The sequence below is a fragment of the Camelus bactrianus genome, chromosome 3, assembly GCF_048773025.1.
Source record: "Camelus bactrianus isolate YW-2024 breed Bactrian camel chromosome 3, ASM4877302v1, whole genome shotgun sequence".
NCBI lineage: Eukaryota > Metazoa > Chordata > Mammalia > Artiodactyla > Camelidae > Camelus > Camelus bactrianus.
The window spans coordinates 94,246,297-94,258,892 of record NC_133541.1 but is presented as its reverse complement, the minus strand read 5'-3'; the positions used below and the strand labels follow the sequence as shown (position 1 = coordinate 94,258,892).

The 12,596-nt window shown below is 45.7% G+C and overlaps 1 protein-coding gene across 6 annotated transcripts in view; it reads left to right on the top strand.

Moving 5' to 3' along the window:
* The window catches only part of FSTL4 (follistatin like 4), a 467,332-nt gene that overhangs the window by 413,160 nt on the left and 41,576 nt on the right, over positions 1-12,596 (top strand). For all 6 annotated transcript variants that reach the window (XM_074360665.1, XM_074360663.1, XM_074360667.1 and 3 more), the window contains one exon: positions 546-666. In XM_074360665.1, the coding sequence (XP_074216766.1) occupies positions 546-666 (121 nt within the window). The remainder of the gene's footprint in view (positions 1-545; positions 667-12,596) is intronic.

The window sequence follows — 12,596 nt, the reverse complement described above, 5'->3', positions numbered from 1 at the left end:
TTGGAACATAGTGATATCCATCAATTTAGGCACCTGTATGGCTATTTTCATGCTACAAGGCAGGGGTGAGTACTTGACGGAAACCCAATAGCACACAAAGCCAAAATATTTGCTCTCTGGCCCTTTAAGAAAAAGTTTCCCAGCCCTGGAGGAGGCCGCCCTCCAGAGCTTCTCAGCAGGTGGATAAGAGCCCCCAGCAAACCAGCGAATCAGCAGCCAGATTAACAGGAGGGGCAGGTGAGCCCAGTTGTAGAAATTGAGAGGGCCTTCTGTGCTGGGGAAGGTTCGAGCAGCCTCACAGAGAAGGTGAAGGAGGCCTTAAAAGGATTTACCGGGTCTGCGGGTCTGTGCAAGCAACACAAAAGAGAGATGGAGGTTCTGCTGCCCAGCCCTGCAGGCCACTCTGGCTGAGCGAGGGGCCAGGCAGAAAGGAGGTCTCTTGCAGCTGCCCGCTTTCTGTTTTCCTGCAAAACTGGAGACCTGGCTATCTTTCCCAAGCCTACTCAGCAGAGAAACCAATCTTGTTGTCTCCCTTGCCTACACAGGACTTTGGAGAGGACGACTCCCTCTACATCACCAAGGTGACCACCATCCACATGGGCAATTATACCTGTCACGCCTCTGGCTACGAGCAGCTGTTCCAGACCCACGTCCTGCAGGTGAATGGTTAGTAAATGGCTCCATGCATGTCGCCCCCAAAAGCGCTCCCCAAATGATGCTCAGAACAACCCTCCTTCCCCTCCTGCATTTGCTGTTTTTAATAGCTGACCCCAAAGTATCCCATCTCTCCCATGAGTAAAGGGCGCTGGGCGAGGGGGTGGAGGTGGGGCAGGGGCAGAGTCTGCCCACTCATTTCCAGGTCTGGCTTCACCCAAAGCCTCCGCTGATGAAGTGAGTCCAGGTGGGAGGGCTTGAGTCATTTAGGTGAGTCACGCCTAGCAGCTCCAGCAGGCCCCTGTGGAATATGGAGTGTGCCCTGCAGGTGACGTGGTGCTGGCTAGTGAGAAGCAGAGACTGTCTAGAACACACCCCTCCTCCTTCAGGTGCTGTGGACCTGTATCACTTGTCCAGTTGGGAGGCCTTACTCCCTCCAACAGTGGCTGGTTCTCATTTCGCTCCCCGAGAGGCTCAACAAGCCTCAGCTTGGGCCCAGCCAAGCAGAACCTCAGCAGGCTTAGCAAGTTTGTCTTTGCTACTCAAAAGTCAGGACTCCTAGAAATTAGGAAGAATTAACCCCTCCTGATGACCGCATAACAGTTACAATAGCCAGCCTGTCCTGAGCACTTTCCCTGGCCAGTCCCTGGGCTAGCACAGCACGTGGACTCTCTGAGTCGGTATACTTCAACCCACTGTAGGGATGAGTCTCTCGGTAAGGTCATTTGCCTGGGGTCACACCACTGGTAGATGTCATTCTAGACCCAGGGCTTGTGCTCTGACCTCTGTCACACTGCTGGCCACTCCAGCCATCACAACAAACAAGCTGTCACAGTGCCACGGCAGATTAGCACCTCAGAGCAATCAGACGTGTCCAGCCAAGCCCAGCTGAGCATCATTGCTATCACCCAACAGGCTTGAGCAGGGTGTCCGTGCAGCAAGGAATGATGTGAAAGCTCCCAGATCCTTTGTGCCTGCTGGTGTCTACGCCTTCAGTTCTGAGATAAAGTGAGCACGGTGTCAAGAATGATTACATCATAAGGTTCGATGTCACTGACCTCTAATATCCTGCGTAACAATCATTTAAGGACAACAGAATGAGCTCAGTTTTCTCTGCGTTTGTTCTGTTGGATGTTTTAGGGACTTTTATGTTCATACATGCCTGAGCCATATTTTATTAGTATTTCCCTTGAGCTGGGACATACTTAATTTGAGTGGGGAGGGGGTTGTGGCTGTGCTTGTTGGCTTGAATCCAGGCATACAATGAAGTTTCTGTATTTCATCAGAAAGAACCCAGGGGTTCCTAGCTCCTAGTTAAAGAGGGCTTTACCATCCACAGCTGGCAAGCGGTGCCCAGCAGCGTATAATGTCCATGAATGTGTGATTGCAGAACAACTCCACGCAGTTTGGCCCAGGTCCCTTGGGTCCTCAGACCAGCCCAGGAAAGGGAATCACCCAGTGGTCCCAGAACCTCAGTCCAGCCCTTTGCATCCTGCCCCTACCTCATAAGAACCAAAGGCACAAGGAGAGGGCTTGAGCCTGGTCCCCTTCATTTCCTCCAGAACAAATCTGTGGGGAGGGGAGGGAAGTCACCTGTCCAGGACCCAGAGTAACTCATGGGTGGGGGCCTGTCCTCACCTCGGGCTTCTGGAAGAGAGTATGTGGTCTGAAACGCCTTCAGTACATTAATGGCAGGTGCACGGTGCTGGGAGGGCCCTCGGGCCCGTGTTAGCCCAGAATTCTGAGACAGAGCTCATGGTGTGAATGAACCAGTTCTGCACTCCTGGCACCATATCCGGGAGCAACGCCTAGGCCCACAGACACAGTGAGGTGTTGCTGGGCCCAGAGGAGACAATGGGCTGCTCCCTGTCGCTACCTGGGTGGGAGGTAGACTGCAGCTGGCCCTGGGGGGTCCTGTTTGAGCCTCGCCCTCCACTCCCACCTCACCACACCCACCCACCACCCAGCAGTTCTCAAGAGGCTGCTTTGGGCCCTGGGGAGTCTAACCAGAAAAACCTCCACCACTGAGATCCAGAGAGAGGCCCACTTGAGATCTATTTCCTAATTGCTGAGAGATTTAAGACTTCTCTCCCAGCCTGAGTACTGGAGTCAGGCAGCAGCACACTGGGACCTCCACGTTCTGTGGTGGGTTTTCTCCCTCGTTACGGCGCTCACTGTGCTCAGCTCCCGAAGGCTGGGCTGGTCCGGGCCACTTGGATGGTCCTAGCTCCACAGGCACATGAGGTCTCTGGGCTGGGCTGACCTCCATGTACTTGGGGGTGGCATTTGGGTTCATTCACCAGCTCCCTCATGGGAGCACTGTACTAAAGTAGAGCTGGTGTTGCCTCCCAGACGGGTCCGTTGCCTGCTGACCTGGGAATAAGATTTTCAAAGTATTCCAGAAGTTAATCTTGCTGCGTTGACAGAGAACAAAAACTGTCATATCTGTGTCGGAAGGTGTGGTTGAAAGTAGAATGGTATGAAAGACACAATTACAATAGGAACATCTACTGAGTACCTGCTGCCTGCTGGGCACCACTCCTGTTTCATAGATGAGGAAACTGGGACTCAGAGCAGTTAGGTGATTTGCCCCAGACCTCCAGCCCTACAGTTAGTAACTGCACAACAGATCTTGACACCAAAGCCTCTTTTGTTTTTAATTTAATTTTTTTTCTTATATATATATTTTATTGAAGTATAGTCAGTTTGCAGTATTGTCAGCATCTGGTGTACAGCACAGTGCTTCAGTCATACATGAACATACATATATTCGCTTTCACATTCTTTTTTACCTTAACTTACTACAAGATATTGAATACAGTTCCTTGTGCTATACAGTATGAACTTGTTTATCTATTTTATATATATTAGTTAATATCTGCAAATCTTGAAGTCCCTATTTATCCCTTCCCACCCTCTTGCCCTGCTGGTAACCATAACTGTTTAACAATGTGTGAGTCTGTTTCTGTTTTGTAAATAAGTTTGTCCTCTTTTAGATCCCACATATAGGTGATATCATATGGTATTTTTCTTTCTCTTTCTGGCTTATTTCACTTAGAATGACAATCTCCAGGGCCATCCATGTTGCTGCAAATGGCATTATTTTATTATTCTTTATGACTGAGTAGTATTCCATTGTATAAATGTACCACAATTTCTTTATCCAGTTATCTGTTGATGGACAATTTAGGTTGTTTCCATGTCTTGGCTGTTGTAAAAGGTGCTGCTATGAATATTGGGGTGCATGTATCTTTTTGAATTAAGGTTCCCCCTGGATATATGCCCAGGAGTGGGATTGCTGGATCATATAGTAGGTCTATTTTTAGTCCTTTGAAGAATCTCCATACTCTTTTCCATAATGGCTGCACCAAACTACATTCCCACCAACAGTGTAGGAAGGTTCCCTTTTTCTCCACACCCTCTCCAGCATTTGTCATTTGTGGACTTTTGAATGATGGCTATTCTGACTGATGTGAGGTGATGCCTCACTGTAGTTTTGATTGCATTTCTCTGATAATTAGCAATATTGAGCATTTTTTCATGTTCCTATTGGCCATTTGTTTGTCTTCATTGGAGAATTGCTTGTTTAGGTCTGCTGCCCATTTTTGGATTGGGTTGTTTGTATGTTATTAAGTTGTATGAGCTGTTTATATATTTTGGAAATTAGGACCTTGTCAGTCTCATTTTTAGCAAATATTTTCTCCCATTCCATAGGTTGTCATTTTGTTTTGCTTATGGTTTCCTGTGCTGTGCAAAAGCTTATAAGTTTAATTAGGTCCCATTTTTTTCTATTATTGCTCTTATTTCTAGACAGCCCTAGGAGAACATTGCTGAGGTTTATGTCAGAGAATGTTTTGCCTATGTTTTCTTCTAAGAGATTTATACTGTCTTGTCTTATGTAGAAGTCTTTAAGCCATTTTGAGTTTATCTTTATGTGTGGTGTGAGGGAGTATTCTAACTTCGTTGATTTACATGCAGCTATCCAGTTTTCTCAACACTGTTTGCTGAAGAGACTGTCTTTTCTCCATTGTATATTCTTGCCTCCTTTGTTGAGGGTTAATTGACCACAGGTCTGTGGGTTTATTTCTGGGCTCTCTATTCTGTTACATTGATCCATATGTCTGTTTTTATGCCAATACCATGCTGTTTTCATTACTGTAGCTCTGTAGCATTGTCTGAAGTCTGGAAATTTTAGGATTGTTTTTTCTAGTTCTGTGAAGAATGTCCTAGGTAATTTGATGGGGATCACATTAAATCTGTAGATTGTCTTGGGCAGTGTGGCCATTTTAATGTTACTGATTATTCCAGTCCAAGAACATGGGATATCTTTCCATTTCTTTAAGTCATCTTCAATTTCCTTAGTCAATGTTTTATAGTTGTCCATGTATAATTATTTCACCTCCTTGGTCATATTTATTCATAAATATTTTATTGTTTTGGATGTTATTTTAAAAGGGATTGTTTCTTTACTTTCCTTTTGTGATATTTCATTGTTAGTGTAAAGAAATGCAACTGATTTCTGTATGTTAATCTTGTATCCTGCTACCTTGCCAAATTCTTTTTATCAGCTCTAGTAGTTTGTGTGTGGAGCCTCTAACTTTTTCTATGTATAGTATCATGTCATCTGCATATAATGAACAATTTTACTTCTTCAGTTCCAATTTGGATCCCTTTTGTTTCTTTTTCTTGTCTATTTGCTATGGCTAGGGCTTCCAGTTCTATATTGAATAGAAGCAGTGAGAGTGGGTATCCTTGTCTTGTTGCAGATTTAGTGGGAAGGCTTTCAGGTTTTCACTACTGAGCAATATGCTAGCTGTGGGTTTGTCATAAATACCTCTTATCATGTTGAAATATGTTTCCTCTATGCCCACTTTGGTGAGAGTTTTTATTGTAAATGGGTGCTGAATTTTATCAAGTGCTTTTTCTGCATCTATTGAGATAATCATGTGATTTTTGTCCTTTCTCTTGTTGATATGGTGTATCATATTGATTGACTTGCTGTGTATGTTGAACCATCCTTGTGTCCCTGGGATAAATACAACTTGATCATGGTGTATGATCTTTTTTATGTGCTGTTGGATTCTGTTTGCTAAAATTTTGTTGAGGATTTTTGCATCTATGTTCATCAAGTGACATTGACCTATAATTTTCTTTTTTGGTAGTGTCTTTGTCTGGTTTTGGTATCAGGGTTATGGTGGCTTCATAGAATGAGTTTGGGAGTACTCCCTCCTTTTCAATCTTTTGGAAGAGTTTGAGAAGGCCCAGTATGAGTTCTTCTTTGTATGTTTGGTAGAATTCCCCAGTGAAGCCATCTGGTCCTGGACTTTTGTTTTCAGGGAGGTATTTTACTGCTAATTCTATTTTATTTCTAGTGATCCGATGTTCAAGTGGTCTGTTTCTTCTTGATTCAGTCTTGGTGGTCTAATGTTTCCAGAAACTTGTCCATTTCTTCTAGGTTGTCCATTGTGTTTCCATATAGTTGTTCCTAGTATTCTCTTACGGTTTTTGTATTTCTGTGGTATTGGTTGTAATTTCTGCACTTTCCTTTCTTATTTTGTTTTTTTGTGTTCTCTCTCTTCTTATTGGTGAGCCTGGGCAAAGGTTTGTCAATTTCAAAAAAAATCAGCTCTTGGTTTGATTGATATTTTTTCTATTTTTAATCTCTATTTATTTCCTCCCTGATCTTTATTATTTCCTTCCTTCTGCTGACTTTTGGTTTTGTTTGCTCTTCTTTTTCTAATTCTTTTAGGTAATAGGTTAGGTTGTTTACTTGAGATTGTTCTTGTATTTTGAGGAAGGCCTGTATCGCTATAAACTTCCCTCTTAGCACTGCTTTTGCTGCAGCCAATAGATTTTGTGTGGTTGTGTTTTCATCGCCATTTGTCTCAACGTATTTTTAATTTCTTCTTTGATTTTGTCATTGACCCATTGGTTTTTTGGTAGAATATCGTTTAATCTCCATGCTGTTGTTTTTTTCTCCTTTGTTTTTCTGTGGTTGATTTCTAGTTTCATGGCATTGTGGTCACAAAAGATATTTGAAATAATTTCTATCCTCTTAAATTTGTTGAGGCTTCTCTTGTGCCCGAGTACATAATCTATCCTAAAGAATGTTCCATGTGCACTTGAAAAGAATATATGTTCTGTTTTGGGGGGGATGTCCTAAAAATATCAACCAAGTCTAACTGTACTATTGTGTCATTTGGCATCTCTGTTGCCTTATTGATTTTCTGTCTAGAAGACCTGTCCAATGATGTTAATGGGGTGTTAAAATCTCCTGCCATGATTGTGTTCCCATCAATTTCTCCCTTTATGTGTATTAGTATTTGTTTTATATATTTAGGTGCTTCTATATTGGGTGCATATATGTTAATGAGTATAATATCCTCATCTTGTATTACTCCTTTAATCATTATGTAGTGTCCTCCTTTATCTTTTTCTATGGCCTTCGTTTTAAAGTCTGTTTTGTCTGAAATCAGTACTGCTACTCCTGCTTTCTTGTCATTTCCATTTGCATGAAATATTTTTTCCATCCTCTCATTCTCAATCTGTGTGTGTCCTTCTCCCTAAAGTGGGTCTCTCGTATGCCACATATTGTAGGTTCTTGTTTTATTATCTAATCTACCACTCTGTGTCTTTTGATGGGAGCATTTAGTCCATTGACATTTATGGTAATTATTGATAGATGTATGTTTATTGCCATTTTGAACTTAGTTTCCATTTGAACTTGATTTGGTATTTCCTCTTTGTTCCTTCCTTTTTCTTTTTCTTTTTCTTTTTGTGGTTTGATAATTTTCTTTTGTATTATCTTGGTTTCTTTTTGGTTTTTATGACTCTATTGTATGCCTTGGATCTGTGGTTAACCTGTTTTATGAATATATTAACCCATTACTACATCTGTTTGCTTTAAACTGATAGTTATATAAGCTCAACGACATCCTAAAAAGAATGAAAAAAAATTTTTTAATCTATATTTTCTTGCTCCCCTTTCCCACCTTTAATGATTTTGATGTCCTCTTTTACATCTTCATGTTTATTTTGTTGTAGCTGTAGTTACCACCTTTCCAATTATGGTTTTCTCCTTTCCATAGCACCCTGCTTCTTTTCTATTTAGAGTAGACCTTTCAATATTTCTTGCAGCATAGGTTTAGTATTGCTGAATTCTTTTAGTTTTTGCTTGTCTGTGAAATTCTTTCTCTCTCCTTCTATTCTAAAGAATAGCCTTGCTGGATAGAGTATCCTAGGTTGCAGCTTTTTTTCATTCAGGACTTTGAATATATCCTGCCACTCCCTTCTGGCCTACAAAGTTTGCGTTGAGAAATCATCTGAAAGCCTTATGGGGGTTCCCTTGTAACTGACTCTTTGTTTTTCTCTTGCTGCCTTTAGAATCATTTCTTTATCTTTAACCTTGGCCATATTAATTATAATATGTCATGGTGTAGGTCTGTTTGGGTTCTTCTTGTTGGGAACCCTCTGTGCTTCCTGTACTTAGATATCTGTTTCCTTCTTCACATTTGGGAAGTTTTCAGTCATGATTTCTTCAAATTCCTTTTCAATCCCCTTTTCTCTTTCTTCTTCTGGAATCCCTATTATGCATATGTTGGCACACTTTATATTATCCCATAGATCCCTTATATTGCCTTCACTGGTTTTTACTTGCTTTTCTGTCTGCTGTTCTGATTGGGTGATTTCTGTTATCCTGTCTTCTAAGTCACCTATTCATTCCTGTGCATTGTCTTGTCTACTTTTGACTGCCTTTTGCTCAGCTCTTAGCCAATGAGTTTGCTGTTTTTAATTGGCTCCTCTTTATAGTTTCTATAGTATTCTCTCTCTATTCCTAGTCTCTCTTATTTCCTTCAGTGCTTTCATCATCCCCTTTTTGAAGTCATGATCTAGTAGACTATCGAGGTCTATTTCATTGATCATTCTCTCAGGGGACTTCTCTTGTTCTTTTACTTGGGAGTAGTTCCTCTGCTTCTTCATTTTATTTATCTCTCTCTGGCACAATGGATTACAGAGTATCAGTCACCTACTGTGGTCCTGAAGGGCTGTTTTTTTCTTTTTTAAAGAGGATGTGTTCCTGCGTAGACTGTGTGCCTCTAATAATTTTGTTACGAGGTCTGTTTTTAGTATGGATGGTTGCAATGTCTTTCTTCCGTGTGTGTTGGCTGTTATCCCATGTGTGTGGCCAGTGTTGGGGTGACCAGAGCCTGCCCTGGTTTTTGAGCAGGGCCTCGTTTACCTTCTGTAGTTGTCACAGCCCTGACAGGGGCCAGGTCTGTTCCCCTCTTGTTGGCATGGAGGCTCCCAGACCTGTTTCTGAGCTGTGGCGCTTGGGAGGTGGGATTGGAGCACTTTAAGTACTCTTCGCTGCCTCTACCCTTGTCCCCACTTTAGCTGTGGGAATGTCATTGCTCTGTCCTGGAGTCCCCCAGTTTCTCTGCCCTCTACCAGTGCAGATCCACCAACTTCTAGGTCACACACCTGGATTGTGACTTGCTGTCGGGTCAGTGCTGTCCCCAGTGCCAAATGCAGCTCCTACACTCACTCTATGATCAAACTCCACGCATTTCTCTTAGAGGCCTGCACTGATAGAGCCGCCAGCCCTGCAGCAACTGTGCGGTCGCACTGCCAGGTCAGCACCATCACAAAGCCTAGACTCTTGCTGCCTTTCCTGCCCCACCCTGCCCTAACTCCCCTCCCTGCCCCACCAGGACATTGCATTGTTGCTATTGGAGAATCCAGATGTAGGTTGTGAGTATGATCATTTGGCAGGTCAGTGTTGCTCTGCTGTGGGGGGCACACTGTGGGGGATAGGAACCCTGCCTCCTTTATCCCAGCCCTGGTGCTGAGCACAGGCCTGGTCAGAAACAGCTGACCTAGCAAGCGTCTGATAAAGGACCCATGGCGTAGATATAAGGGCAGCCCTGTCCTCAGCAGGACTGAGGTTGGTGAACCACTGCCTTGGTCATCCAGCTCCAGGTGAGCTCAGCAGGTCACATGCAGACACCTGATGCTGCAGGGCTTCCCAGGAGAGGCCCGGGAGGGCTGCACTGCTGGAAGGCTCTCAGAGGCGGTGGGCATGCAGAGCTTCCGGGCAGGAAGACCTGGGAGGGCTGACAAGGTGCCGTGTGTGCTCAGGAGGGAAGGAACGCTGTCTGGCTGAGGTACCTCGTGAAAAAGGAGTGAGAAGCTAGTAACAGATTCACCTGTAGGATGTGTTCCTTTTCACCGTCATCCCAAGCATGAGTCACAAGCATGAAAGACGTCCCTGAGCAGCTTGTGTAGCATTCAGTGCTGTCGCCCAGCTGTGCTGCAGGGGGTTGGGTGTGGGCCCTTCTTGGCCTAGCCTTCTTGGCCTGTGCTGACTGAGCTGAGGACACACAGACAGGAAGCGATGTTCTCTGTCAGCTCCTCCGGCTGGGTTCTCCTCGGTCAGAGGGAGGACAGGAAGCGGAGGATGATGAAGTGCGGAAGGAGGCCCTGGCCAGCTCCCTGCCTCACTTAGGGCTCAGAAAACTCCAGGTGAACAGCAGATGTGCTGGGAAGGCAGTGTGTGGCCGGTGGGCCCAAGAGACAGAGATCCCACTCCCACAAACAGGAGCTGGGTAGGGCTGTTCTACCCGAGACACAGTGCAGACCTGAGTGGCAGCTTCTCTGTCACAGAGTCAAGACATGAACTGTGAGCCAGAGAGACCTGGGTTCAAGTCCCAGTGCTGGTACTTCCTTGACATGCAGTCTTAGGTGAGTAAACTCACCTGTGAAGTGAAGACAACTGCAGTCCCTCCTGCTTCGCAGGCCTGATGAGCTATGTGTCAGGTGCTTGGGAAATGCCTGGCCAGATACAATTCAGAGTCCAAGGTGGGACAGATATGGGGGAGATTTTGTTTTCTCTCAAGCCATATTTAACAGTCAGTGGTGGAGAAAGATGATTTGAGCTGGCGGCCCCTCAGGGAGCTTCCCACCCATTATACAGATGAGAAAATCAAGACCCAGAGGAAGCTGCCAAAGCAAGGAATAAAATAGACTTCTGCCTGGAGCTGCCCCACTCCCTGGTGGAGGGGCAGGACCTCATCCACAGGCTGGGCCACCATCTTCTGAGGCTTCCCCATCCATGACTCTGCCTTGACATGGTTTGCTCAAGGGAACCCTTCCAGGCAACTACTTCCTCTCTCAAATGATTAATAGAACTTCCCCATAGAAGGCCTCCCAGAGATGAGGCCTGAACACTGACATGATTTATAACTTCATGCAAACCTCCTGCACTGCTTTCGTAGAAAGGAGCGAAAACTTCAGACATAAATGATGAATCCATTAAATTAAAAACACCCTCGACCTCCGCACGGTTCAGACAAGTAACGATTCCCTCCCAAAACACAATCATAATCTCCCGAATCTGTTTATTACTCCAGCTTGGTACTTTTGTGAATGTGCCTCTTACTTAGGACATATTTATGCTGCCTTTCACCTGGGAAATGATCGATGTCTCCCAAAGAAAATGGGCCTTTGTGTTATGTATTCAAATGTTTTCACGGGAAGGTTTTGCAAGTTTAAAAGGAAACAAATGTGTTTACCCAGGCTATATTAATTTCGAATAATTTTTAGTGTGTGAATTAACAGAAAAGAAGAGGGGAGATCAGGACCAGATGAAAACAGCTGGGTCTTTGCCTTGTTGCTAGCAGAAAGCTTCGTCTCCACCCGATCCCTACCCTGGGAAGGCAGACACTTTCTCAGTCTCTCACAAAGAAAATGCAGGACTTTTCCTGACGGGGCCCCAGCCAAGCAGGGACCAAGGGGACCAAGGTCTTAGACGCCTCCCTGCCCAGGGTTTTCTTTGGGCCCTCTGTGTCCTGGCCGGAGGCTGGATCCAGGGCTCCCAGCTGCAGTCTTAGCGACACCTCATCACACGTGAGGACAGTTGGGTCCTGGAGGCTGTAGCTGAGCTCCCACCGAACTCATGGGATGATTCTTTTTTTTTTCCCCATAACATCCTTGTGCCAGTTTTCCACTTACTAAGTCAGGGCAAGATGGGCTTCTCGGAGGAGCTCCTTGGTGCCCCAGGGGGTTGCCTTCCATGTCACAGGTCCCCTTGTGTAGGGCGTGGAGCTGGGAAGCCCTCTGACCCCACTCTGGCCCAGGGGACCTGGGACTGTCTCCTGGGCCCCCTCCCACTGCTCCTGCCCAGGCTGTGCTGCTTCAGTCTCCTCCATGCCAGTCCCTCAGGAGCGACAGGAGGGGAGGCCCGGGCCGCTGAGTCACAGGCGGGGCAGCAGCAGCTTCTGCCCCCGTGAGCCCACAGTCTGTGGTCACAGACACGTACATGCAGCACGCATACGTGATGTGGGCTCCGCCCCGACCCCGCCACGTGCGGCAGCCCCGTGAACTCTCTGCCCGGGCTAATTCAGGGCTACTGTTGAACTGAACTGGGTGGCACTGTTCTAGAACAAAGTGGATCCTTGACTCCCCTGCCCTGCACTGATTGTTCCCTTGGCTGAGAAGGCTCCCTCCCCGCCCCCATTCCCCCCTCCGCCTTGCTTTGCTGCCGGGACCACCTTATCCTTCAGTACCGTCATCATTCATTCAACAAACATTTCCTGAGTTTCTCCCCATGCCACTCACCAGGCCAAGCAATGGATGGACCAAAATCCCTGTCCTCATGGAGCGTGTCAAAGGGTGAAACGTCCTAGGGAGGAAAACTTAAAAATGGGAGGGAGTAAGGGGAGTCAGAAAAAAGGTAGAAACTCTAGGTAGGATGGCAAGGGCAGGCCTTACTGAAAAGGTGACACTCGTGTCAATTTGGTGGGAAAGTCAAAGATGCCTCCTAATGGTCTTGGTCTGAGCACCAGGAGGAGTAGAGTGGCCATTCACCGAGACGAGGAGAGGGCAGAGGAGCAGGCTTGGGGAAGAAAGATGAGGAGCCCGCGGGGACATGATAGAGGTGAGGA